The 27,901-nt window shown below is 41.4% G+C and overlaps 3 protein-coding genes and 1 long non-coding RNA gene across 7 annotated transcripts; all 4 read right to left on the reverse strand.

The window, feature by feature from the left end:
* Nucleotides 1-90: 90 nt before the first annotated feature.
* Best2 (Bestrophin 2) lies at nt 91-10,823 on the reverse strand. The gene is made up of 12 exons (NM_168162.2): nt 10,705-10,823; nt 7,658-8,021; nt 6,417-6,527; nt 6,166-6,352; nt 5,738-6,106; nt 5,529-5,657; nt 4,768-4,875; nt 2,704-2,943; nt 2,065-2,374; nt 1,829-1,921; nt 1,516-1,758; nt 91-1,364 (listed from the first exon to the last, which is right to left on the reverse strand). Exons 2-12 carry the CDS (start codon nt 7,726-7,728, stop codon nt 796-798), a joined length of 2,430 nt encoding a protein of 809 aa, NP_729159.2. The 5' UTR covers nt 7,729-8,021; nt 10,705-10,823; the 3' UTR covers nt 91-795.
* A 757-nt stretch (nt 10,824-11,580) lies between these two features.
* Nucleotides 11,581-12,918, reverse strand: CG10163 (uncharacterized protein; the record flags this gene model as incomplete). Its single annotated transcript, NM_139785.2, has 3 exons — nt 11,581-11,903; nt 11,961-12,673; nt 12,735-12,918. The coding sequence occupies 3 exons, from the start codon at nt 12,916-12,918 to the stop codon at nt 11,664-11,666; spliced, it is 1,137 nt and encodes a 378-aa protein (NP_648042.1). The 3' UTR covers nt 11,581-11,663.
* A 344-nt stretch (nt 12,919-13,262) lies between these two features.
* Nucleotides 13,263-16,852, reverse strand: Ldh (Lactate dehydrogenase). Of its 4 annotated transcripts, none has more exons than NM_001274545.2 (4): nt 16,717-16,852; nt 14,663-15,042; nt 14,139-14,594; nt 13,263-14,068 (listed from the first exon to the last, which is right to left on the reverse strand). In NM_001274545.2, exons 2-4 carry the CDS (start codon nt 15,038-15,040, stop codon nt 13,904-13,906), a joined length of 999 nt encoding a protein of 332 aa, NP_001261474.1. In that variant the 5' UTR covers nt 15,041-15,042; nt 16,717-16,852; the 3' UTR covers nt 13,263-13,903. The 4 variants fall into 4 exon arrangements, with proteins under 4 accessions (NP_001261474.1, NP_476581.1, NP_001261476.1 ...); NM_057233.5 differs by having other exon boundaries at nt 13,650-14,068; NM_001274547.1 differs by lacking the exon at nt 16,717-16,852 and adding an exon at nt 15,224-15,318 and having other exon boundaries at nt 13,650-14,068.
* Nucleotides 16,853-17,165: 313 nt separating this feature from the next.
* Nucleotides 17,166-17,557, reverse strand: lncRNA:CR44522 (long non-coding RNA:CR44522). Its single transcript, NR_124810.1, has one exon. It is a non-coding gene; the product is annotated as a long non-coding RNA:CR44522 (long non-coding RNA).
* Nucleotides 17,558-27,901: the final 10,344 nt, after the last annotated feature.

Consider the following 27,901-nt stretch of genomic DNA (forward strand, 5'->3'; position numbering starts at 1 on the left):
ACTTGATTGATCAAGGAAAGAGTGTCAGTGGGAAATGTCGTCAAATACTCCGCACTGTCTCTTATATAAACAAAAAAGATAGATTGAAGTCTGCTTTGCTAAGTGATGGATTTTATTTCAAGGTATAACTATAAGAAGTGATTTCTTCATCTGTACAAAGGACACATTTGCATACATTTTCTACATTCACATGCAGCGGATTATAATTACAGCATACAAACTTAGGCACTTATTTATCTGTACTTGTAAAGATACAAAATCTAGCTGGATAACAATCGCATATCACATACTGTGTTGGTTTACAAGTATTTACACTGCCTACACGAGATAGAGATTCATTAAAAAGTTATTCAAAGATTCAAACGCTTAGCTTATATGGCAAGTGCCAAAACAATAAGTCAATTTCCTATTAACTAAGATAGTTATATACAATGCTATTCGCAGTTCCACGCGTTTCGTAATATTTGTTCAATATTTACTAGAATTTTCTTGAGCTGGTCTTATGAAGTAAAAAGGGTTTGAAGAAATTGGAATTATTAAATTTTAGTTAAACATTTAAATTGAATTTAAGTTAAACTCGATATGAGACTATCTGATCTGCTGCTTGAATTGCTAATAAAAAAGTGATTACTTGACTTCGAGGATAAAATCCTTGCAATAATCTTTCTTTTTCAGGCTACTAATAATATCATTTTTAGTGGTTCTGGGTGGCACAATGCCATTGCATCTTAAACCTAATTACGTGGCTCGAATTCCGATCAAGTCTTAACTAATCTAATCCGACTGATAATAATGTCAGACGTACACCTCTCCGGTCTTTTGTTCCGGCTTGTGTTTGGCCAGAGTTGAGGGGGCCGAGGATCCTCCGACTTCGCCCGTTTCCAGGCCTCCGCTCCTCTGAGGAATTGGCATCGTGCCTGAGTTGTCCACTGTGCCCGTGGGACCCGCTGACCTCATCGAGGATCGTTGCTGCGGATCCTGCAGATTGAGGCTCAGGTTGAAACTGTTGTTTCGCGAAATGTTCTGGTTTCCATTGAGGGGCTTAACGGACAGCAGTGCCGTAGTGGTGATACCGCCATTGCCATTGCTCGACCCACTGTTGCTATATCCATCCTGGACATCTGCACCGGTCAGCTCCACAATGGAAAGTGCTGACGGCGATCGCTGGATGGACAAGGACACCGGTATCGTGGTGATCACATCGTTAGGATCGTAGCCACTTGCCGTCGTCGTTATCGTGGGCAGCTGGGCATTCGCCGAAATGGGCAGGATGCTCAGTGTCCCAGTGGGCATCGTTTCCCCACCGGTGCTGGTCACGCTGAAGGGGAACGACAGAGTGGTGATGTTTGTGGCAGCTGGAATACCTGCAGGTTATCAGAGGAAACAATAAGTGAGAAAAGAATATAAATATTTAATCCATTAAGCTTTTAATATCCTCTTAAGAGTATGTATTGAACTCATCATTAACTATTCAGAGGCATTAAAAACTTCTAGATCTTGGATATTTCCACTTACTGCTCGGCGTGAATCCCTCCTTCATGCTGGCTGCCAAAGCTGCGGTAGCCGGATGACCTGGAATCAGAGTGTTATTGGACGATGAGCTATCCATCTCTTTGATGGGCGAGAGCAGCAGCGTGCCCAGCACCTGACCGCTCTCCTGGTGCAGTAGTGTGTCGGGTGCGTAAGAGGAGGGGTACATGCCCGGTGGTGCGCTGGTGGTGCTCAGCTGCTGTGGTGCCATTAGGACCGAGCTGGTGGCTACATGGGAGTGGTGTGAATTGTACAAAAAGTTGCAGGTTTTGTGCGGGATTTGTGGGTTGTTACTCACCTGGATTCGTGTTGCCATCCTTGGCCACCTCGGGTGTGGGAATGCGCGGTCTGGTCTTGGCCACATTGACATTCAAGCCATTTAATTTGGAGTCTTAAACATAGAAATAATTTTAAATTTAAAGCATACTCTTGGGGGTTTAAAGAAATTGTGATTACTACCAAAAAAATTAGTTTGATTTTTATTAATATTAATATTTTATTTAAAAATGTTTATTTCTATTGTTTTTTACTTACTTTGCTTGATAAGTTGGCGTTGTGCTCTCAACGATTTACGATGCACAAACTTTCCATAGAGACTTGATTTACTTGGCTGCGATCCGGCTTGCTGCTGCTGATGCGCCTGCTGTAATTGCTGCTGCTGCAGGATGGTCAGTGGCAAGCCGGACTCGGGACTAGAGTAGACGGAGTTGAGGCGGTTCCGGTTGAATGGCATTCCGCCGGAGGAGTAGGCCGTCGACTGGCTCCTCATGGAACCCATTCGGGAGAGCTGGCGAACCAGCCAGTTGTTTTTCCTCCTTTCCACCATTGGCGTGTCCACGCTTTCCTGTTTGTGGTTAGTAATAATATTAAAATGTGACTCTTGACATGAAAAAGTCAGCTTCAAAAATATATGTAAATTCGTCTGCATTAAATTATGATAGATTACCAATAAATGTGACAATAACTTAAGCATGAGAAATATTTTATAGCCTTTTAAGTTGAAGTTGTTAACCCTAAAAACGTTATGTTTGCTGGAAATATATCTCACAAAACGCAACTAATGTCTAAGTTACAGCAATAAAACGTTTGCTTTCAATGACTGTTAATATAAATGTTAGGAGAATCTATGTGTTGAATGCAACTACGTTGGGAGAAATGTATGAAGATACTCACATAGTCCGCGTAGACATCGTCGCTGAGCATCCTCTTGCCGCCGCCTGGCATTATGTTGGCGTACATGGCGTCCTCCTTCTTGACCTTGTACTTCTCGGCGGAGCCCTTGGGCTCGTCTTTCCGGTAGTGTTCGGATGCCACCGTATAGGGCAGATCCTTGGGCACCACACACTCCCAGTACTGATCCCGCAGCAGCTCGGGGTGCTCCTCGTGCATCTCGTCCACGATCATGTAGGCAGCCTGAAAGCGGGTTTATCAAAAGTGGATCAGTCGAGGGCTGTTCAAAATCGAAACGTGTTCGCCATTTGCGATTTTTTGGGCCATTTCGAGGAGGCACTAAACCCAATTACGTCACAATAATTCAACCGTGGCTACTGTCCCACATCGAAACAAAAGAAAAAGTGAAATTGTTTACAAGTTTTTAATTATTCCATAACAAAAATCAGCGCACAGCCCACTACAGAAAATTGCAAAAACAAAAAGAGGAAAAGAAATAACAATAAAAGTATAAGCAATACTCATTTGCTTAATCATTTTGCCGCACTCTGTTTTCAATTTGCCATTTATGAGCGACTGAGCCAAGAGTCACGTCTGGTCGTGTGGAGTGCAGTTGAAATGGGCCAGAAAACCTGGCATTAGCTCCCCGCTGATAACCGGGCTAAAAGCGACCGCTTGAGATGCATTTCCGAATTCGAGCAAACCCAGCGCGCTGGGGTGACCATAAAAACACACACACACACACACATATACGAAACATTCAATGATAAAGCTCTACAAAAGAGGTTTCAATGTTTTCAGCTCGTATGTTTTTTTTCACGATTTTCTCATTTTTTGAACAAAAACCTGTTTTCAATTTACTTTTGCTGCTGCTGCTGCTAACTTTTGTAAATAATTGCAAGCAACGGCAGGCCCCAGACACAGATACACACACACGCACTGCACACATGCAAAAATCGCTTCTAACACACACAAGCATCGACTTCCCAAAGCCCAAGTCCAAAACTTCAATCAGCATCAGCAGCAGAAGGAAAGCCGAATAGAGATACCCTCATCTAAATCGAAATCGTAAGTTTGACTTTGGCGGGTAAATTTGAATTTCACCAGAAGTAATTAAAATTCCCTTTCGAAGATTTATCTACTTTTATAAATGGAACGCTTTTCTAAGTCGCATTTATTTAATATTTTAATAGAGTCTACTGAGACAGCTTCAAGTAAAATGTATCTAATTACACAGAATGCAAGTTCATAAATAAAGATTTATTAAGTTCGACTTTCAGTCACATGTAAATTTGTAAGACCTACTTATAATGCACTCCGACTTTTCTTAGCTAGCATCTACTGATTTCATAATTCAACAATTACACATATTTCTTGTTTTGTTTTGGTACATTCTTTTTTTTAGGGTACTCTGCAGTTCGTTTTGTTACACATTGCATTTGGCTCCTCAGTCTTTTGTTGGCTATGTAGAGAATGCCTGTTATTTTTAGCACGTGGCAGACAGACATGTTCTTTTCCTTTCAGTAGCAATCCAAGAAGTGGCTGACTCAAGCGATTATCGCCTTAAGAGTGCAAAATCTTTACTTAGTTAGCACGCTAACCCAATTAGCGAATTCAGATTTTAGCAGTCATAATACTTGGAAACCTTTGGAATTATGATTATGCATATTATCCCCTTGAACAGATACGTATAGATAAGTATCTTGCGGATGTGGGCATCCCAAAGTTTGATTTAAAAGCTGGAAAATTAAGTTTGGAAGTGGGTATTTCGATACAAAAGCCATCTGTTCCGAATTTGGTACTAATTTAATTTGGAAATTCGTGTATATATGTATCTACACCATGCTAAATGAAATTAATTGGAAATCATTCAGGTTTTTTTGTGTGAACTTCAAAAGGGGGATCTTTTTCGCAACTCTAACGCAAAATGATTGTTTTATGGTTGTATGGACCGCAGGAATTATTGCCACCACTTATTAACAATGTTTAACGGATGGCTGGCGTATAGACAATGTGCCACATCGAATTACGTCAAGATTGTGCGAATTATCTGCACTGATGACTCACCTTGATGTGTCGGTCAATTAGCCAGTTCAGCTCGATATCATCGTCATCTTCGCCAAAGGGATTGATTAGCACCTCGGCCACCTTCAGCCAGCCCACGTAGAAAACAAACTGCAAAGATTAATTGAATGCGATTGGATTTTGGTTAATTATATCATGAAAAACAGAGTCGGACAATTTCAGCAGAACTTGGGAATAATGTGAGAGGGTAAGCCAGGGAAAGCTTGGCAATTCCATTCACTTTTTGCGGCTTCAAATTATACGGCATGAACATTAACAGTTAATAATGATAGCTAAACACTTGTCACAGATTTATATCGCGGAGAAACACAAACCAGACCAGAGCTCGGCAAAATGCCAATTTATTACGGGGAACGTGACCGCGAATCGTTTTACATAAGGCACTTGAAATGTGTCCCCAGCGGAGAACCGCAGAAACCAAAACGGAAAACAGCAAACAGTTGTAACTGGCCATATCATGATATAGCCCAATATATATATAGTGCATCCGAGCGGCGTATCGCTAACAAGGTATAGCCATTACATTCGGCCACTCAGTTTGGCGGAAAAATTGGCAAAAACAATTGCGAACAACAAAAAACCGCAACAAGTTTTTAAACTTTTACAAAACGACGAGACGTGCAAAATTGACTTTGATTTATAGTAAATAAGGCGGAACGTGCAAATTAAGATAACTTCTAAGCTGTCTTAAATCAAGCGAGAAAAATTAATGAATTCATTATATATGGAGCAATTGGAATCACCTGCAATACGGTAAACAGGGGGAAGAACAGATCGGGATCTTCGCGTCCACTTCTGTCCAGAACGTTGGGCAACATTTGACGGCCCAAAAGGGCAGCTATGAAATAGGTGTACAGCACCAGGGTGACTACCTGAAAATAAAGTTTTATAATTAATATTCAATTAAAGAAGGGAAGGTTGGAATATGCTAGAAATATTGAATAAAACTCACCTGAGTGTAGACCAAAGGAACACAGACCGTGTCGTATCCAATAAGACCACCTAAACGTCTACGAATATCCGAGAGCTCTACCAGTATGGTTTGCACAATATGATCCGAGGCGATTAGGCCATCCTTTCTGGCCCGGTTTATGATGTTGGTAGCCCAAACGAGAGGCATCCAGTATTTGGACATGGGACTCTTCTGATTCAGTGCCTCAAAGATTTTCATCTCCGATTCGTGCATCAGACCCGCATCCACGAGATGTTGGGTTGTGGGAAAACGACGTTTTACACGAAGGGAAATTCGCTGAAGGGTAATCACATAGGCCAAGACCATATAGCGCATGATATTACGACGCATCAGGCGACCCGTTTCATTCTGTATTAAGAATTTTTATAGATTATTGTTGGGTTATTTGAAAAAAATTATTTTCTTACATTTACACCGCCATTTGAGTTGGGAATAGCCGCGCTTATGAACAGGGCCAACGTATCTGGCCAGGGCAAAAGCCTATATTGCTCCCACCAACGTTTCACCACCAGATTCACATAGAAGCCCAGCACAAAGGACATGGGTATACTTTCACTCTGCTGCCCAAAATAAAGGCGAATTTTTTTAAAAATGCTGAAAATATATTAGTATTATATTATATATTATGTTACCATTTTATAACCCTATTCATACTTACGCTTGCTGACTTTCTGTCAGACCAAATCTGTAGATAACATTTATGGTATAGTATAAACACAGATACGCAACTAATTCGCGCCAAATCAATTTGTAAACGCTGCCTCGCCATCTATTAAAAAAGGGAAGGGATTTGAATTAAGTAACTTATAGGTAGTCGAGGAATTTATGGCTTTAATCTGTAACTAACTGGTTTTTGTTTTCTTATACAAACGATTTCCTCATTCAGACTTTCAATCATTTCCCCCATCGCATTTCAGATTAGGTTTTCGTTTCTAATGAGTCGCCAGTTCTGCAAGATTTTTTATGGGGGTATTCCAATCTTGCATGTCAGTTCCAATGAATTCAAATGTCTTAAAGTGTGATTTGATACATTATAAAAAATATATATATGTATATTGATTGGCATAACCGCTTCGAAACTGGTACTATTCAGGTGGGGTCTTTGTTCTGTTTGTTTTGATCAAGGTTTCGCTTACCTTCTTCTCTTCAAAAATTTAGGTTGGGCTCTGACATTATAAGCAAAAAGTAACTAACTCGAGGCTCCCATGAAAAACAATAAGTTGTTAGCCTTTTTTCACATTTTTCCAGTCCTAAAAGTATCTTTCAATTAGTGAGTTCATTACTGAACGTGTGATAAGCTACAACTGAATTTTCAGAGCTTCGGCGTTTTGGCTACCAATTATTCTTCTTTCTGGTTTGAATGGCAAAAACTGGAACTGTGCAACAGTAACTGGAACTGGAATTGCTATTCTAACTGCCCAGTTACGAGTGACTGCACTTGGGAAACAATTAAAGCGAACTGGGGTTAAAAATAAACACACTCTAAAAACAAAATAGCCTGAAACCAGATGTTGTCGCCGCTGAGATGTCACTGTATGGTGGCTGAATAGAGGAGTTCAGAGTATTGGATGTTAATTGCGTTGGTAAACACTCGAACAGGTGGATGAGTAATGCGGAAAAATTACCGGAATCGGTACCTCTAGGGTGGTGACCCAGATTGGCTAGACTGAATGTAGTTTATGTTTCAAGTATCGTAAATATTTTTTCCATTTGTATAAATAATTGAGTATTTATTCTTAAAAGTGTTTTTGGATCAGGCTAGTTATAACGCATTCATAGATACAAAATATATGTTCAATAAATTTGAAAAATATCCCTTTGCTATTGTATGCTATAGTATATATTATATATATATTTTATTTTTTTTTATATATTATATATTTTTTAGGTAATACTCACTTCCACAGGATCTTCCAGAAACAGCCAAAGCTGCTCCCATTTGGCACTTCACCCGCATACGAGACAGTCATTGTCTCTCCGTTTGACTTAGTTTTTTTTTTTAGCTGATCTTGTTTTGTTTACTTAATCACAAACAATTGGCTCTTATTGTTATTGTTTTTTTTGCCGGCGCTAGGCCGCTGCCAATACGGAGAAGGCCGAATTGTTGTTGTTTGATTTCGTACGCGAATTTTGTTGATTGTTTTTGTTGTCGCGTCATTGAAAATAGCGTCGCCGTCGGCAGCTTTCCCTCTCTCTCACACCCGCGCCGCTGCGACACTCACTCTTTCCCGCTCTCCACGAGCCTAAGTTTTTTAAGGTTCTCCTAAAATATACAAAACAAACTAAAATATACAGTTCTACTACTTAGAAATTAAACAATGCTTAACTTGAATAATTTATTATATTGTTTTTTAAATGTAGTTTAAAGAATTCACTTTATTGAAGCTGCACTGTACCCCAAACAATAGGGGGCGACAGGTGAGCGCTCCCATGCGCCCAGTAAAACCGTAAAGTTAATACACATGCAATCCATGCAAATAATACTGGGAGGGCTGAAAAGCTCAACTTAAATTCCGGCACGTATCGAACATTTTTTCAGTGGTGTTTCTGTTGTTGCTGCTGTTTTCCATTTTGTTGTTTTGAATTTATTGTAAATTTAATTGGCTGTGCACTTTCGGTTCGGGTGAAATGCGGTGTTTAAAGCTGAGAACAGAGTTATGGTCATATTCGAATTTTTCACTATATACATAAGTATTAAAAATGATATTTTTAAGGCATTTTTTTGCAGTCACTTCACTTTATTATTATTACAATCACCTTGTAAGCACAATTATTTTGGATTCCTTTTTGGACCTTTTAATTTTTTGCTAACCACTTGAAGATCATTGTGCGGCCAGGATTTCCCCAAAACAGTGGACTCTCCTCAATGGCAATGTATTTGTACAACTTGAAGTCGGGATTTTTTGCCCCTTGGTTTATTTGTGTTTTTTCATGAGAAAACCTTGGGTTGGGCAAAATTTCGGCAGTTTCTGTGAACCTTTTTTTTTTTATTTGCTGGTGCTTAATTTGCGCCGTCAGCGCCACGAGTCTTTATCGTTTCCCGTTTTCTGTTGATTCGAGTCTTGATTAATTCCGCTTATGTTGCGTTTCTCCAACGCGATTTTGATTAATCGAACACTGGGCCATCACAGATTTTTCAAAAAGTGTTTTCAACTTGCGCCCTGGAATCGCAAAGTTTGGAAACCCGCTTTGTATTTGCTCCTTAGCTGTAGTCGAAGCTGCAAATATTTGCATAAGCCACATCCAGACGGGGGCCACAGAACGGGTTCTAAATGGGGCTTAGTGTTATACAGATGCCAGGGTCGGGGGATTCCGGCAATTTTCACTTTAGCGCGCTAATTTCGTTTACAAACATAGCAGGTGATCTTCAGGAATGTGAGACCTAACCGGTTGTCAGCAGGGGTCTAGGCCAAGTTAAGTCACGATGGCTTTTGATTACACTGCTAGAGAAACCACCCACCACTGCCACTTGGGTAGCCCAAGAAATTTCTGATTGTTTAGTTTTTTTGTTTTCAAAACAATTAAAGATAGTCGTGAGTCGTAAATTAGTTATTTGTACTGGCTGACGGCTGAAAGTTTCGCAGTGAACATGTTCTTTAAGTACAAATAGTAGCCATTGACCCTGCCCGAAGATTTAATCTCAACTGTCCACCTCTGTGGTAATTTATTTTCAGAACAAACAGCCAGTCAGACCGAACTGGCTATCTCATATTATCTGCAGCTTCTAGAATAAACACACTGCGTATACGCGATATATAATAGCCCACATAATGGGACGACATTGATTGCTGACGAATTGGGCTTAAATAAATTTCACTTTCTTTTGAATTTGATTGGCCCACAATCTGTTTACCAAATGAGTCAAAGCAGTGGCTCTTCAATTCGACTGCCACTTGCACTTTTTCCGCCGGCACTTGTTCGTTCCCAGAATTAAGCACATGAAAGGTGGGAGTTTTCGGGCCTCATTAGCACACAATAAAGGAGATATATCTAGGCATTAAGCCGATATCTGTTACCATTGTTAGCATTGTCTATAAACTCATTAAGTATTATTGAAGCGATTTAAACAGCACTTTTGAGAGAAAATTAACGCGTTTGTTAAGCAAAGACAATCACTATTGGTCTTTATGGGCGAGGGCTTTAAATATATAAAGCTGTTCATTTATTTACATTGATTTATTGCTGGTACTCATATGAACGCTTATAACATTTTATTTATTCGCTAATATATCAAATACATTCATTTATCACTCGTGTGGGCGGATTATACAACTAGATACCACATCAATTACTTCATTACTCCGCTATTTATAGTATCTTCGGTTTTTTATACATATACGTCTTTCTAATTGCTCTTCACTCATTAAGCTTGTTCAATTGAAAAATTGCATCCGAATTCGGCTTGGTCGCAACGTTTATTCAATAGAATGCCGACTGAACACCTAAGCGGATGGGGCGAAAAAACATAAATAAAAGTAAACTTGACCAGTCGGGAGCTGGATGCTTAGTTTACGGAGCCGCCTAGGTCATTTAAAACTGGAGACACGCGCTGGCGTGCGACGCCCTTACGATTTCAGATACACAGATACAGATACGGATGCGCTCGGGCCATCCGATATGTGTATCTAATGTAGCTAGCTGGCCACCCCGATTATATGTGTATATGGGTATCCCTTCGATTTTGCTACACTTTACACACTTGGATTCAAAACATTTATCTGATGTTTTACGAGTATTACGAGTACACAAAAAACAGAAACAGCAGCAGCAGCAGTAGCAGAAAAAACTATATCCACCAGAGATCGTCGGTTTTTGTGTACAATTTTCAGTCGTTTTGTGTAATATTCGAGTGCTGGCTTCAATGGGGTTCCGCACGATCAACTGGCGAGTGTTCAGTTCAGCTCAGCTCGGCCCAGTTCAGCTTAGTTTAATTTTGCTCCACGTACCGACAGCGCGACGACGGGTTTACCGCTGGACTCTTGAGGCTCCTCGAGCTGCAACTGCGATTGCGATGCCGACCGCCGAGCAACCTGACCGCTCGACAAACTCAACCAAACTGCGCTCCAGAGTTGGCCGCGAGCGGCTCTTAACTCACTTTTTTCCAGCCCGCACGAAAAAAGTTTAGTTGGCAACAGGTAGACGCTTCGAAATGAGCGGATCACACAAAATAATGGTTATGATTGTAGTGGTAGAGTCAGAGGTGTAGGTGGGGTCTTAACTCTTAAGATATTATATTTAAAACTGTAGAGATAACAACGATTTCAGCTCAAAATAAAATATTTTATTTATTATTTTTCATTTAAAGAAAAAGCTTAGGGATCAGTAATTTCTAGGGCTTTGCTTATTTTATTTCTAAAAATTATATCGAGATTAGAGATGAAGTCCAGTTTATTACTTTAAATTCCCCCTTTTAATTTACGCCCATGAAACTTCTAGAGATCTATATACTCTCTTTTTGGTACTCTCTTCTCAGAGAGTCGGCTTTAAAGAGTGCAATCAGCTGTTTTTGATTTGGCTTAAAGCCAAAGATCAGGGGAGCCGAATGGAGTTATTGAAGCACAGTGAGCTAGATGCTTTAAAGAGAATTTTTAGAGTATTTGGGATGTAGAGAATACTCTTATTTAAATGTACTTGCTAAGCCATTCTTATCATAAATTTAAAATGTTAAATTTACCATAAAATTTGAAATTTAATGATTATTAAAATGAATTTAACGCTACAAGTCTGTTAAGTGATCTATATTTATCTGTCTGGTAACGCTTCCCATGAATAAATTGAATGCTTAAGCATACTTTTGGGCCCACTAAGAAAACCAAAAGATACAATTATCTTACAAGAACATACTTTAATAAATAAATAAATTACCTATTGAACTAAAAAACATTTACAATTCTAATAGCTAAAACTAAAACTTTATACGGTTCTTTTCAGAGGATTTCTCAGGACGTCTCGCCTTGTAGCGCAGTCCATGTTCCATATAGGTGAATGGAGGATTCGGTTGCGTCATGCAGAAGTACAGACCCTTGGCATTCGCTGGGTAGATGAGTCCAATGTTGATGGTGTTCTGGAAATTACAATCGCCCTGTCGGAACTTGGCCCAACTCTCGCACTTGGTAGCTGGGATCATCACACCCTCGATGAGAGCCTATGAATTTATACAGAAATTAAATTGAAATGCTTCAGTTACCTTCGAAATTCTCACCTCCATGAACAGAATAAATGGATACATGTGACTGCAGATCTTGGACTCGCAGCCAGGTTGCAGTTTCCTCCTCGGGAAGTATCCAATACCATTGGGATAGATATCGATGTGACCCAGTGGCACCCTCACCCCAAAAACATCTCCCTCCCCGTGCAGCACCACCACTCTTAAAGCCACACTTTGTTTTACCAAAATATCGGTGGTGCGACACATGGTGGCTGGGTCTATGGCCAACAGTTGGCCCACCAATTGTTTGTTTTCTTTGGCAAAAAGTTGGGCACCCAGTGCGGCTATGTTAGCACCCACTGAGTGTCCTGCCAAAGTGATATCCTGCACGGCAATGCCCGCATCCTTCAGAGCTCTCAGCAGCTTATAAACGAAGTAGCCATTAACGGAGAGATGATGACGCACTGCATAGTACAATTGAGCCACATCCTTTGCGAAATCCACCACAATTACATTGAGATCCCTCCTGCTGTTTTGCAGCAGAGTCAAGTGCTCCTGCACACTAAAATAGCTATCGGCCGTGTGGAAGGCATTCACATAGATGAGGGTCTTACGCTCCGGATTGATATCGAAATCCTTGATCTGAGATATGGATTTAATGGGCAGCTCTACACTCTGGTTGGTGATGGTCATCACATGGAGTCGGGCATCGCTGGGATTAATGCCCTGAAATAAGGACATCACACCCTCATCCACAGGAGCATCGCCTAGACAGGATATTATTTGTAAGATCATCATGGTGATTAGGACTTTTTGTTCTAAACTTACAGAATGCTCGCCAACCGCGATTCAGTTGCTCGCTGAGTAGCTTGACATTATGTTTTTGGACACTATCTATATTTAATGGATTTGTTGCCTTATCCTTATCCTCCACTGCCAAAGATTGACAGATCAGGCAGACTGCGATGATCATCTGGGCTGTGCTCTTCTGCATGGTGAATTGTGCTCTCATGTCTGAATTCGAAAACCGGGGCTCTTTTATAGCCAGGCCTTATCGGGCCAAAAGACTCGCGAACCGAGACTCTCTTATCTGGTAGCTGGTTTTCGATTTCGGTTTATTTTATAAGCTTGTTGCAGCACGTTTGTTGGAGGGGCTACTGTCTGGTCGTTGTCTGCGGTTCCGCGCCAAAATCTTCAGCCTCAAAAAGCCGCAGATAAGGCGGCAAATCTTGCTAGACTTTGCTGATTGATTATCATCCCCAATCCGATCGTGCCTCAATATGAAAATACTTACCAAAGTTTCCCTTGCAACACTTCATTCACTTCTTTTTTCCGTCAATAGATAAGGCTTATGATATCTAGTTTTTTGATGGGTGCTCGAAACCAACTAGGTGCTAAATCTTTATTCATTAAGTTGTATATTTTGACTATATGGGCTTTGCTTAGTTTGCTTTTTTTTCGAGTATAGTTAGTAGGGCTGTAAATTTGACTAGAGCTCCTCGTCTTGACTGACAAGCGCGATTCACAATTCAAAATTTACGCTAATGAGGTAGCGGCGGTTGTTGTCTGACTCTGATTCTTTTCCCAACGGAAGTTCTCTAGAGTGGCCTTAAAATTAGATTCCTTAGGTGCTAAAGTTGTGTATGAGCATCGCTAATCCAGGCCAAAAAAAATCATAAATAAATATGCAAAGAATCCAGAGAAGAAGACGAGATGAAACAAATAACAAGAGCATGGCAGGTTAAACTTAAAATTTAAACAGTTTATTCGTGTGGGCACACAAGAACTAATTCATAAAAATAATAAATAAATTGAGAGGTGGACTAAAAATAAACATTGGTAGTCAGAAATACTTGATGCTACGATCCGTGGCATCTTTTCACTGGCTTCTGCTCCCCTGCTGCTCCAAATTGGACTAAAATTAGCATTCCGCTCTGTTTTGTGTGTTGTTTTCTTTTTGGGTGTTGCGAATGGATCTGTTAGTTGAATGCTTTGATTTAGAACTTCAGACCAGCCTGGACATCGGACATGATGTTGGCGGACTTCTGCAGTTGTTCAACTTCGGTGGGAGTCAGGATCTGCTTGACCACGGATGTCACACCGTTGGCATTGAGAACGCAGGGCAGCGAGAGGAACACATCCTTGTCAATGCCATGTTCGCCCTGTGAGATAAAATATAATATATTAGAACATCTTTACAATCATATAAAAGTTTTATAAAAGTAATCTTACCAAAACGGAGGTGGAGACGGCGGCCACGCTGCTCGTGTTGCGCAAGATGGCCGAGGCCAGGGAGGCGGTGCTCAGGCCAATGGCCCAGGAGGTGTATCCCTTTAGCTTGATCACCTCGTAGGCGGAGTCCACCACCTGCTTGTGCAGCTCGTTCCACTTCTCTGGATCCTCGCCGGTGCCCAGAATGGGGTTCAGCTCGCGCAAACGCACGCCGGCAATGTTCACTCCAGACCAAACGGGCACGGAGCTGTCGCCGTGCTCACCGATGATCCAGCCGTGGCAGGAGGTGGGTGCCACGCCCAGGCGCTGCGACATCAGGAAGCGGAAGCGGGACGAGTCCAAGTTGGTGCCGCTGCCGATCACGCGGTTCTTGGGCAGACCGGACAGCTTCCAGGCCACGTAGGTCATGATGTCCACGGGATTGGACACCATAAGCAAAATGGTATCGGGACTGTACTGTAAGTGAAATCAAGTTATTGCTCCAAATCTCTATATTAGTTTCTTGATTGTCGACATGAACCTACCTCTACCAGCTTGGGGATGATGTTCTTGAGGATGTCGGTGTTGCGCTGCACGAGGGACAGGCGGGACTCGCCCTCCTTTTGGCGCACTCCGGCGGTCACGATGCACAGACGGGAGTTGGCCGAGGCGGCAAAGTCGGTGCTGGCCGTGATCTGGGGGTTCTTCAGAAAGTTGGAGCCGTGCTGCAGATCCATCAGCTCGCCCTGCAGCTTGTCCGCGCAGACATCGATGAGGCACACCTCCTTGGAGACGTTCTGAGCCAGGATGCTGAAGGCGCTGGCCATGCCCACCTGGCCGATGCCCACAATGGTGACCTTGTGCCCGGAGCTGGGCAGGACCTCAGCAACCTGGGCCAACAGACTGTCCTTAATGGCGGCCATTGCTAGGGGGTAACAAAAAAAAAAAAAAAAGAAATATAACTTTAATATTCCGCCAAAGAAAGCAAAGCGCATTGCCCCTGGGAGATTACCCATTTTGATTGCTATCACGTGCCTATGATTTAGTTAAAACATTCACATTTTTTTTGGGAAAACTCTTTTCCCCACAAACAGACACACACATACTGCTTAGTTGGCGTTCTTTAACCTTCACGAAGGTCGTATTAATGAGAAAAAAGCGACATCGCCACAACACGCAACCGGACCGAACCGAAAACATTGCCGAAAAAATTAACTTGTGATTTTTTTTGCTCTTTTATATAGCAATTCATAGAGCCACATGACACTGCCAGTCAATTAGGGTCTTCTTCATTCACACAGATAAAATCTAATTAGGCCCAAATGGAAGTTTTATCAATGAAAATGTGTGCTACCTTATGGAATTAATCCCCCGATTCAGATCTAATCGTTTTATTTCTGATTTGGCAAACAGTCATAGTGACTTCCTCGAAAGTTGGCAGTTTTTTATCTTATCACAAGAGTTTCAAACAATTATAGCAATTTGATTAATCCAATTATGGCATACCTATGATGATTAATAAATAAATAATACAATGACGTAGGACTAAGCTTATCGCAAATAGGAAGAGTTTTGGGGGGCCAAAGTTGAGTTTGTTGCCAATGTTTGCAATACTATTTCAGATTAGATTGCTAAAGATTATAAGTGCATATTGGAACTATTATCAGTGGGAAAATATTTATATAAACATATGGCACGTTTTTTAATTAGAATCTGCTTCAGGTTGAGTGTTTTCCTAGCTTGAATTACGACTGCAGTTATGAGTTCTGAAGAATTTGGGTGGGGTACAAAAACCCAAGAGTTCTGATGAGTTCCGCAAGTGTGAGGTACGAAAAGTCAGGGAAATGTCACAAATATATAAAAAACTAGATAATGATTTATGGCTGAGTGATCACGGTTTATTTTTATTGGGGACGAGTATCTAGTATTAGTAAGTATAAGTATTAGTGCCAGATAAAAGGGGGCTAATTGCTTTTTCTCTTTTTTAAGAATCTAGATATATTATTGACAAACACGGATTATTTAAAACTTTGTAGATACAACAAAAAATACAAAACTATAACTTTTCTCTTAATAAACAAAAATTCGTCATTAATTACAAAATATCATATTGGCATAAAAATTCGAGTTTTTTATATAAAAATTCATATCTTCGCCACACTTGTTGCAAGCTGTGAAAATGTGCGTCAAAATTGGGCCTACGCATGACCTTCTCTCAAAGTCAAATGCGGTTGTTCCACTTTACTTGGGCGGTGCGACGTCCCCCCGTCGGAAAATGGGGAAGTCAGCTGTTTGCGACATGGCGCATGCTCCCGTTGAAAACGAAAGTGAAAGTCAATTGTACGCCCAATTGCCACCCCACACCCTCTTCGCGGGAAACCCCGGAAATCCGGCCCACCCCACTAACGTCTCAGGTGCGGAAGGCCAAGGGCGACGGGGTTCGGTTTTCGGAACCGACCGATGCACTTGACCCTTGAAAGTTGAATGCACCCTGATGAGGCAGGAAGTTGACACCCAGTTTGTACTACTAATTTTCAGGTATCCTGCACAATCACAAATACTGTTTTTTTTCCAAGTGCATGCTAGTATATATACTTACTTTTGTATTGGTTTTGTTTTAATTCTCTTTTTTTTTCACTGGATTATTTTGGGCGCCTCTAAACTTTGAGGTCGTCGACGTTCCGTTCACTTTGCGCGTTCGTTGCGAACTGTTTGCACTTCAAGCGGACTGCTTTGGAATTTAGCTGCTGCCGCTGGATTTTGTAGCCTCCGCAGCCGCTTTTCTCTCACTACCTCTCTCGCTCTTTCCTTCGCAGCTAGTACACTTAGAAAAATGATATCACGAAATTGTGATATTCAAATGGACTAAAGTTGAATGTGTAGCTGTTGAATTTTTAGTAAAATCATATTAATTTAAAAATAGTGTAGTTTTATATCCAACTTAAAACAAATTTAAACAAATATAAAATGACATACACTTTATGATTGTTCGACTTGAAATATTATTTCTGTATAAATGGTAGAGTTAGTTAAGCTGATCATTTTTTTCAGTGTGGCCAGCTGTTTTGGACCTCTCTGCCAGCTGCGCCAGGATGAATGACGAAACGGCCTCTGCGGCGTTGTGAAAGTGAGCGGCCATTTCTCTCGCTCGCTCTTTCGCCGCCTGTGTTTGTTGGTGTTGCGCTCTCCAGAGTTTTTTGGCTCCATTCGGCCAAGTTAGTCAAGGTGACCTTTGCTGGTTTTCCGTATATATTCCTCTATTTATAGGCGGCACGTTTTCGACTAATTTTCCGGGATTTCGTTAGTGGAGTTGTTGGATAATTCTTCATTTACAATTCCCCTGCGGCATAAATTACATTTAGATCTTACATGCTGAATTCGTTCCATTTGTCCGAGTAGGTGGTTGTTTATTTGAGCCTCGTGACAGCAGCTGGGGATCTTTGGACTAACACGTGCCCAAGATCACATACACATAGGGGACCAGTTTATTTGAACGGATGTGTATGCAGCCAATTTTGGCCAACTGCCCAGTCAGGCGGCTGCTGCAGTTAATTTGGCCAACAGATGGTGCAGTGGATTATGTGTGATTAGGAAATACCCTGTACTAAGCAGCTTGTGTTATATGATTAAGCTAATATGCATATCCCTTTAATCTTAAAAAGGACCAGCTTTAAGAACACTGTCTGTTTAATTGGTTGCCTTTAAAAACATATACTCATTGGATTCCGTGTATAATGCTTATAAGCATTTTATTAAGAGTGTATGGCATTTCACACCTATTGAGCTGGATTTAAGCAGACTTTCGCTAATTGTTTCAAATACGTCATCCCCTGGTCTTCTGTACTTGCATTGTGGTTAGACAATTCCATAGAGAGTCCTCAAGAGATCTGTAGAGAAAAATAGAAGCAGAGGGAGATCCCCAGAGAGAAGTTGCTCCACCAGTTTGCCGGCGTTCGTGACTGACAACACATTTTACAGACTCAACATTTATTCGCCGGTGATTCACTGCACTCTCTCGATTTTCGCAAGCATTTCGACTTAATACGTCATCATTGCCGTCGGCTAGCTTGAGTTGTCAAAGCGGGGAAGGGGGTGGTGATGAGCGGTTTATTGCTCTCTCAATGTCACTGCAATTTAACGCAATCGTTGTGAAAGTGTCGGCGAGGGTGACCCACTTTTTGAATTGACCCAAGTCAATGTCAATGCACTTCCTCTCTTACCTCTTGACCCTCTTGGCCCCCAAACATTTTTTGGGGTCATGACGTCGTCTCGCCCTTCAATTGTGAAATGCAGCCGAGAATGAGTTACCTGTGAATACTCATATATGCACTTATCGGAACTTGTTTTGTTTAGGTCTGGGTTTGTTGAACTTTTGTTTATGTCTGCGGTGTAATGATTTCTTTTCTGGGAACTTCTAGTGCTCACTTAGAATTCTGTAAGATAAAACTAAAATGTGCATTGCTTATGACAAGAAACCTAATGTCATCAGCACTTGTAACTAATATTTCAATACCATATATACAATGCAATATTCAATTCTTGTTTAATATTTAAAAAAGTTTTTTTCTTAGTTCCAGTATTTCTGATGCTTGCTTATTTAAATCAAACTACAATTGTAAATCTGAATAGTTTTCAAGATTTACTGGCGCCATCTAGGGCCTTATACTTGAGCCAGTTGCGCTTATAAAAAATGCCGCTAGGGGCGCTAAAAAGCAATGTGTAGAATACATTTGACGTGTAGAAGACAAGTTATTGCAGTGAAGCATTATTAATATAAAAATATGTTTCCCAGATTTGAGCTTGGATTAATAACAATTTAGTCACCTAATGGAACTTTTCATGCGTTTAGCGCTGCCACTTGAAAACTTATGTAACTAAACATTGCGTACTACATTTAACTAATTTTAGATTGTTGTAAAATGTTTTGAGAATTAGAAATTGGTCGTTTATTGTGAGCACCTATATAACGCAGTGTTCCAATTCCAGCAATCTTTTAGCTTCCCATATTACGCAACATTTCGATGCATTCGCCAGATTAGCCAGAACAAACATTTCTCATGCTCCGCGCTCCCAATCTCTGAAGCTCTGCGTGCCGGCTGAAAAGTGAGAGATGCCCCAAGAAACCGATAGTGCAACTCCTGGCCAAAAAACGACCCAAGGCGTTGTTATCAACGCCGGGGAATCTGATTAGAGCCAGAGAGCTCGATGTGCCCGTGTGTGTAAGCCAAGTGGCAGGAGGCGACTCCATCGTCTGCGAATTCTCGGGAGCACGCAATCGAGCGAAGATGTCGCTGCCCCACTGCACATTAATATTCAAAAATTGCGTTTTTATGCTAATTCTCACACACAACGTTGGAGCCGGACTAAATGGCCAACCTGTCGATAGATTACTCAATGACAAGAAGAAGGCAGTAGCAGTTGAGGCTGCAGTTGGAGCTGGGGAGGATGCACACTCTTCAGAAGAACCCACGGTGCACTGAGGTAAATACTTCATGCTAGATCAATATACAATTGGAAATGATTTCACATAATAATATGTTTGTTGTATATGTATATATCATATGTTTTTTTTATAAAATGTACCACGTTAAATATTTTCTTTCTGTGTGGTCCAATTGGCTCGATTGGCCTCCAGTTGTTGTTTTTGTTGCTGTACTGGCCGATGATGATCATCTTTCGGGTATATCGCACCTTGCCATCTTTTTGGCAGCCAACAGCCTTATTATTGCTTTTTTTTCACCAGCCAGGCAACCACGACTTTTCCCGTCCCGAACCGAACAACCAATATTACTCATACGCACCGTTGTTTATTTATGGCTAGATGCTGCTGGCTGGTGCCGCTGATGCTGTTGCCGTTGGGCGATGCTGTTGCCGGCGTAGTTTAGCAATAATTAAGTTGTTAAATTGTTGCACGTAAGTCAAGTTGGCCGGGACGGATGTCCGTCGCTCGGTCGCTTAGTCAGAAGACCGCCTTCGACTGGCCGCTCCGGTTGGTGGCTCCGCTTAATAATAATGTTCGGCTTGACTTACGATTCACGTCCTTGGGTTACTGATATATGCGATACTTAAGGTATTTATTACAAGCGATTGTAATCTCAAGCCTGAATTTCTCTTATATACATATAAATACATTTTTATTCTCTTTAGCCAGCAGCACCAGCAGCAGCAACATATTTATAGTCCATGAAGACGGCTATGTTGGTTTTTTTTTTACTAGTGATTAGTAGTGCTTAGGCAGCAATCGTATACCCTGTAATTTGCCGCTCAGCTGACATTAAGATGTTGCGCTGCATGCTGCCTGCCAAGCAATTAATCAGCTCCTCATTGCATCTCATTATCAAGTTCTCCCGGCATCGCCCCCTCCACTTATCTGGCATACCCCATCTGGGGTGCAGGGTATACCCTGCATACTTGCACTTGGAGCCACGCCTCATTAAAACCATGGCTTTGCGCCTTTTGCCTGGTGGCATCTCTCGGCGCAGCGGCCAGCGAATTATATAATACATAAACTATATCCACACACGAACACCAAGACGCAAGTGCAAGTACAGTGAAGCTTCAATTGATTATTATTTATTTTATTTCTTAAAAATTCTTTAAGATAATCAAGCTTCTTGTGTAAGCTGCGTATTACTTGGCTGGTTAGTGTGCGTTCCAGTAGGTGGTTCGCTTTAAGTAAGCTCTACTGTGCCTGTTCCTTCATCTCATTCCGTGGAAGACCAGACCAGTTTCCCATGCTGAGCCGCTGCACTTGTTACGTTTTCAGTTTTGTTTTTCTTGCATGCCAAATATGCAAAAAGCTTTGGCGCATGTAATTTTCTTTTGGCCCATGCTCAAGTGAGTGTGCGAGTGTGTGTTTGTGTGTGTGTGTTTGCATATAATGATTATTGTAGGTACAAGTGCGAGAAATCGTGTTAGATCGCGGGTAATAAATTTAGACACCAACTATGCAAAAGGAGTCCTGTCCTGCCATCATGGCTAAAACCCCCCAACCCTCCCCTTCCAGATGCCAGTCTCATCTAAGCGAATGTACTTGCAGTTCTACCCCCCTCCGGCAAACCCCCCTCAGTTGTTGTTGGTGCAAGTTTTAAGCACTTCCTTTTATTATATTTTATGGGCACTTGTTTTTTTTCCCCCAACTGGCGACTTTAGAGGCTGCCGTCGTCGTTCGGCGGTTGTTGTCGATTTTTTATAGTCGCCTCGATGCGCTTATGTTGGGGGCTTTTGGCTTTAATGTCCCATTAGAGGCCTTCACACACACCTGAAAGACTTGCAATGTATTTAGGGATAATAAAATTAATGCGAGGTCATCGCTAGTTAGGCGTTTATAATGAGCTGCAGATGAGAGACGGGCATCCGTAGTACAATTATGATCTCAATTCCACTGAGAAAGAAAAACATCTGACAATATGAGGTGGGAATTTTAATTAACACAGTGAGTGTTATTTGTTCATGGAAATAGCATTCGAATGTCAATTAAAATTGACACATTTCAAAATGAAATTATTTCAGCATTTTCCCTGTTAATATTGATTTCCCCGAGCATATCACTCGCGCTCCACTGACTCAAGAAAATGTAATTCAATTATATTTGTTCTTTCGGTGAATCATTTAACAAAATGTCGCTTAGTTCACCACACACATAACTCATAACCCACACACCGAGCAAAAAAATGAATCGTTTTGGCAAACCTTTTTCTGCCTGACATTTTTCCATGCCATTAACGACAACTTGAACCAAAACAAACCGTTTTTTTGTTTTACTTTTAGTTTTTGTTTGTTTGCCCGCTGCGGTTTTCTACCTTTCTGCCTTATGACTTTTCACCAATGCACTCGACTTGGCCCGAATAGCTGGGCCCGGTGACTTCGCAAGTGAATGGCTGGCCCTTACTGGCGAACCGAACTCGGAGCCATGGCGTTGTTATTAGTATATGTCATATTAGAGCCAGCAACCAGCAAACCGCAGTAACAATAAAAAGCAGCCAGAGCCTAGACCAACTTCACTTTTAGCCACGACATTCAATTCGAACGCGGCATGGGGCAGGCTAAAAGATAGGGGCAAAAATATATAGATGATAGGTATTGACAAGATTTTAGGCTGCAGTGTACTCTCTAAGAGATATTTAAAAATATAAGTATTAAAACGTGGCACTTGAGTGTTTTGTATTAAAAAGATTCATGACACATAAAAAATGAATACTTTAAACATTTTAATATCATTTAAGGTGTCAAAACTACGATAACAGTTTGAGCTCAAGACATATTTCACTATTCCATGAGATTACCAAGTATTTAAACACGAAAACACGAGGCGTATACGTAATATTTATTGATATGATGCAGAAATGAGTCAAGTACTAATCCCCATATACCCTCACCCACCTCTGAGTACTGAGTATCGAAAAAAACGAAAACAGTTTGCAGTTTCAATTTTGCAATGGCCAATTGAGCCGGAGTTGCTGAAAAACTTTGTTTGTCGACTTCGATAACATTTCGACATTTGCTGGCTTTAATTGAATCGCCAGCAGAGCATATACTTCGGACTGCCAGCGAGCAGGTGAAATCGAAATCGAAAGTTACTGGCCTATCTCCACAGCCTCCATCGCATCCATCCAATGGATTCTCGACGGGAGCGGCTCGATTGAAAGTCGAGAAATCGTCGGATTGCATTTCGACCAGCTGGTTATACTAATTAGATCGGAGCGACGCGACTCAAGGTCGCTGACAAAACTGAATGCATAACAAATTTCATTTATAGCCGGCACGCAATCGACACACATCAAAAGTAAAAACGAGAAACTAAAAAGGAGAGCGCTGCCAGGGTGAAGTTACTGTGGCAGGCTTTTAACTCTGCCATAATTCAGGCCGATAAGCGATCTTAACTATCTACACGATCTGGACAGGCCGGACCGCTGTCGTGGCTCTCCGACTTGTTGCCAATTGCATTTGGGCTTCTTGTCGGGGTCGTTGCTGTGACAATATTTGCATGCCAGCTCGACTCGCACACTCTTGCTGGGAGCGGGATGCACTGGAAAGGTGGTATCAGCGCCATCATCTCATCATCGATATGCCATCAATGTGGAATGGTCGCAAATTATCTGGCCTTAAGAGTGGCCTGGCATCGACACTGGCCAAAGCCAATGCACTCCAAAAAAATAGGTGAAGTACTGAAGAGTTTGAACTGGTTGAGTAATATTCTGTCATTCTTAAAAACCAATGCAGATTCTTTTGAATTTTGTCTACTTCTTTATTTACCTATTTACTCTACTTATTCTGTCACTACTAATATTGTAATTTTTACTTTAATTCATGCAAATTGGTTACTTTTTCTCGCAGTGCGCCTTTGGGCTCTTCTTCAGCTGCAGTCAACTTTCCGAAGGCGGCACTCTGTGGGATCTCTGGATCGGTTCGCTTAATGCCTTTGTGACATTTTAAGGTTCAATTTGGCTAATAATGGCGGCGCAGATAAAACGTGGCTCTCAAGTGGTCTCAAGTGCTGATTGGCTGCTATTTTTGCGTTGTCTATATGGCGTTCTAATGAACGGATACTTAATTGTAATGCAATGCCAATATCTGGTGGCGTAATTAACGAAATTACAAGGTTTCGGCTTTCGCTCAATCAGTCACTTCTCTCAGTCCTTTTTGTTGCCATAACAATTTGTTTGCCGAATGTCCCAGAGGCAAAACAAATGTCTCCCCAATCCCAGTCATTTCCTTAACCGTTGTTGGCTTACCTTTTAGCTGGCTTTTGATTTTGTTGGCCAACTGCTGGCCCAAATGTTATGCCAAATTGCAGCTACCGTTTGCGGGTCTCTGGAGCCAGTTTTCTGGTATCCGGCTTTAATCTCTTACCAACTGCCGGCTACCAGTGTTGCCCGAAATCGCTTTGGCAACGCTTTCTGGCGGAGAAGGGGGACGTTTTTGATCTCATCATCGTCATCGTTGGCGGAATCGAGGCTTTGCCCCTTCAGCTCAGCAACAACAACTCTTTCTGCTTTCGAGCGAAGGACATCAAACAGAAGCGGCGATCGCTTCTAATTTGCATAAACATTCGTTTAACATTTATCCCCAAAAACGTTTTCGCTGTTTTGTTTTTTTTTTTCGCTTACCGCTTACCGCTTTTCACTCCCATCCCGTTTGCTCGCTCAAGAAGTCGTCATAATCTTCGAACGTTTTTGGCCGAGTCCAACAATTTTGGTTAGGGCTCTTTTCCTGCGCTTTGCTGGCCAATTTCATTTCGGTTCTGCGATTCCCAAACCATTTAAGACCAAAATAACCGCTTTTGACAACAAACAACAGCATCTGCAAGAGATTCGCCTGGCAATCATAAGCAACAACCACCACAGTAGCCAGAAATCGATGCTAATCTTGGCCGGGAATGAAGAAAAATGTGCCCAACGTTTCCAGTTTACTTTGCGATACCCTACAATCAAGGGAGCTTAACTGGCATATAACTGTCTGAATTTTAATATAATACATTTAAATTTGGTCGAAGATATTTTCTTACTAGATATTACTATCCAAAATGTCTTCTAACAAGTATTATATTTTGGAAAAAAATAAGAAACATATTTTGAAGGGCACTCACAAGCCATTTAAATTTAAATGAAATAGTTTCGATTCGGGTTCATAAACCACAAAATGAAACAAAAATTATAAATGGAGTTGTTTTGCATTCGTTCGTTTGTCATGTTTTCTTTATCAGGAATTGATGGTCGATGGAATGCAAAATACAACTCAATTCAAAACGGGTTTCTGCGAGTTCTTCGATTTTAAAGTGGAAAAAGTAAATAAAGATAAAATAAAATTCCATTATATTGAGATTTTAGGGTTTTGAATTCACCTGGTCAAGCCTTCCGTTCAAATGGATATCGTGCAACAATGAAATAAATTCTAATTCCTGTTTTTTGCAACACTTTTCCGCTTTTCTGTCCCAATCGAATCATAAGTGTTACGCCCTCCCAGAGTTAACGCCTCTTTTTCTCAGCCTTAGCAAATCCCAGAAGTGACAGGCAATGGACAAGGCTGCCAGCCCATGGCGACCTAAATTGTAACTCCCTGTGCAAAAAAAAAAAAAATTAAACTTTGCATTCGAATTGCCATTTCTATTTGTTTGCCTGACAACGGAATCATGTAGAACAGCAAAAAGTTGGCAACTCGAAAGGAGTTGGGCCGATTTCAGTTCGGACTGAAAAAAATCGGAGCCAGTGCATGTCAACTTTAATAACTCAATTAGAAATGTTGGGTAGTCGGTTAATTGGAGTTTTTTTTCCTGGAAGGAGATTTTGTGGCACAATTTGACTTGTCTATAGGATTCCAGACTATAGGATTTGCATTGTGAAGTACTAAACATCTGCCTATTAGTTTTATATATAAATTTCCATTGATGTTTCCTTGTCCATTAGGAAACGACAAATGCAATAATTTGTCTTGCTTAAGTCCCACAAACATTGCACTTGTCAACTGTAAGTTTTCCCCCAGCTTTCCATTCCCATTTTCTCCCCTCTGCCAACTGTCTTCAGTTGATTGGCGTTTGAGGTGCGCGTGCGCGTGTCTTTGGGGCGAAACAATTAATTTGAATAATTAGCAGCTAACGATGGGGACAGCAGCAGCACAAGAGCAACACCAACAGCAACAGCAACAGCAACATCAGCAGCAACATCAAGCACTGCAACTGCAACTGCGCTGCCTGCTTTCGACTTGTCGATTGTGTCACGCCAACAGGAGTTAAGGCCAAGTCAAAGGCAAGGCGCTCTCGCCGGCAAATGGCGATATAAAAAATGCATTTGGCACTTGAGAATTTATGTGCCTGCTGCTGCTGTTGCTGCTGCTGCTGCTGCTGATGGAGAATCAGGGACTCTGACGATGGGGACGAGGACGTGGACTCCGGAGTACGTCACGCGAAATGATGAATTACTCGCCGGGGACGCGCGTCAGTCTTTGATGAGGAACGACAGCGTGAAATTAGACAAAAGGGTTATGGCAACATGGCCAAAATGGAGGGCATCGGTGTGGAGAGGAATGAATGGCGGTGGTGTTGTGTGCCATATACCCGTACCATATGCCATATGTGCTGTCTGGTTGACTTTGCACTCGAGGACGACGCGCCTTGACTTAATGAAGATGACGAGTGCTGCAGAGACTGGGCGTGTTTTAATCCTTCCTAGGCCAAAATGCCTAGGTGTTGCCGCCGATGTTGTTGCCACGTTTGTCACTGGCTGCACAGGCGTTAATTTATTACAAATTATTATGATTCCTTTTTGCGCCTGCGGTGCCTAAACCGCTGCTTTTTTCTTCCGCATTTTGCCACCACAACAGCAACGGCAACAGTAAGAAGAACAACATCAACATCAACATCCACATCAACCCTCGTTGAAGACGTCTAGACAAATGCACTCCAAAGGTTAACATGATAAATGTCGTTTGTTGCCTGTGACGCGACAACTTTCATGTTGCTGCCGCAATTGCAATTGTTGCTGCATATATCGCTGCAGTGCAGCCGGGGATTTTGTTTTCCCCGGGCGGCATTGTTTTTACCGCCGCCGTGTGGCGATTATTAAGCCGGGCCAGTCAACAAATTAATCAATGACGTGAGCAATTAAAGTGGTAGGCTGCGAAAGAAATATGACCCACATGATAACAGTTTTGGCAATAGAAATGGTAAAGAGTGCTTGGGATTATTACGAATCTCTTTATAGATATTATTTGAAATGAATTTAAATGTATGTATGTTTTTAATAAAAGACTTTTCCCATGACTTTTCGAAAGCGTGCTTATCCCATTTTCTTCTTTAATTAATACCATAACGAATATGAATTGCAGGCCGATTAAATAGTTATACATAAATTACCGTTAAAGTTCTCAGCATCTCCGTTTTTTCACAGATATGTGGGAAAGGTGATCTAAAATGGGAACCTGCTTTTGCATTCTAATTTCGTGTTCCTCTAATTGTGACTGTGGCAACTGCATTCGATATGCGGGAAACTAGTCTCACTTGCTGCTGGCCCGCCATTTCGATAGCTCCATTGACCAGCAAAAACCAAAAAAAGCCAAGAGGAAGAAGCTGCGGTTGCTTCATCTTCATATTCATCTCGGTGCCTCAATTGGCATTCCGCACTTGGATCAGATGTGATATGATGTGGTGAGCGTGGACCGCAAACTGCGACACCAGCAACGCCAGCAACACCAACAATGGCCAGCCAGACCGCGGCAACACTAACAAGCGACTTTAGCCAAATTAAGTTGTCCAGTTTGCGGCGTACGCACAGCGGGTTGCAAATAACAATCTCCTGTTTACAGCAACCACAGGCAATGGCCACTGCAACTGCAACTGCAACACCAAGAACAACAATTGGCAGCAACACCAAACTAACAACAGCAATCAAAACTGCAAATGCATTGAAGGGGGATACAAAAAAAAAAGAGGCATAGAAAAATTATTGCAACGACCCAAAAAACGCATTTAACTCATATTTCTTGCCAGTCGCCAAAATCAGTTTTTGTTCGGAGTTTTCGTTGTTTTTCTTTTTGTGGCCAAGGCACCTATGTCGATTTCATATAAATTGTCAATATTTGACACATTTACGTGGCGCTGTAAAAACCAAAAAAAAAGAAAAGCAATGAAAAACCGATCAGGAAAACAGAAAAATATTTGTCGGCGAGTTCAGAAATTTATCAAGTGACCAAGACAACTGGGAATAAAAGCTCCAAAAAGCTGATTAAAGAAGTGAAAATACTCTTTAGTATGCATATAATCATATATCCTAATGATCATAATTTTATAA

The sequence above is a fragment of the Drosophila melanogaster genome, chromosome 3L (genome assembly GCF_000001215.4).
Source record: "Drosophila melanogaster chromosome 3L".
Lineage (NCBI taxonomy): Eukaryota > Metazoa > Arthropoda > Insecta > Diptera > Drosophilidae > Drosophila > Drosophila melanogaster.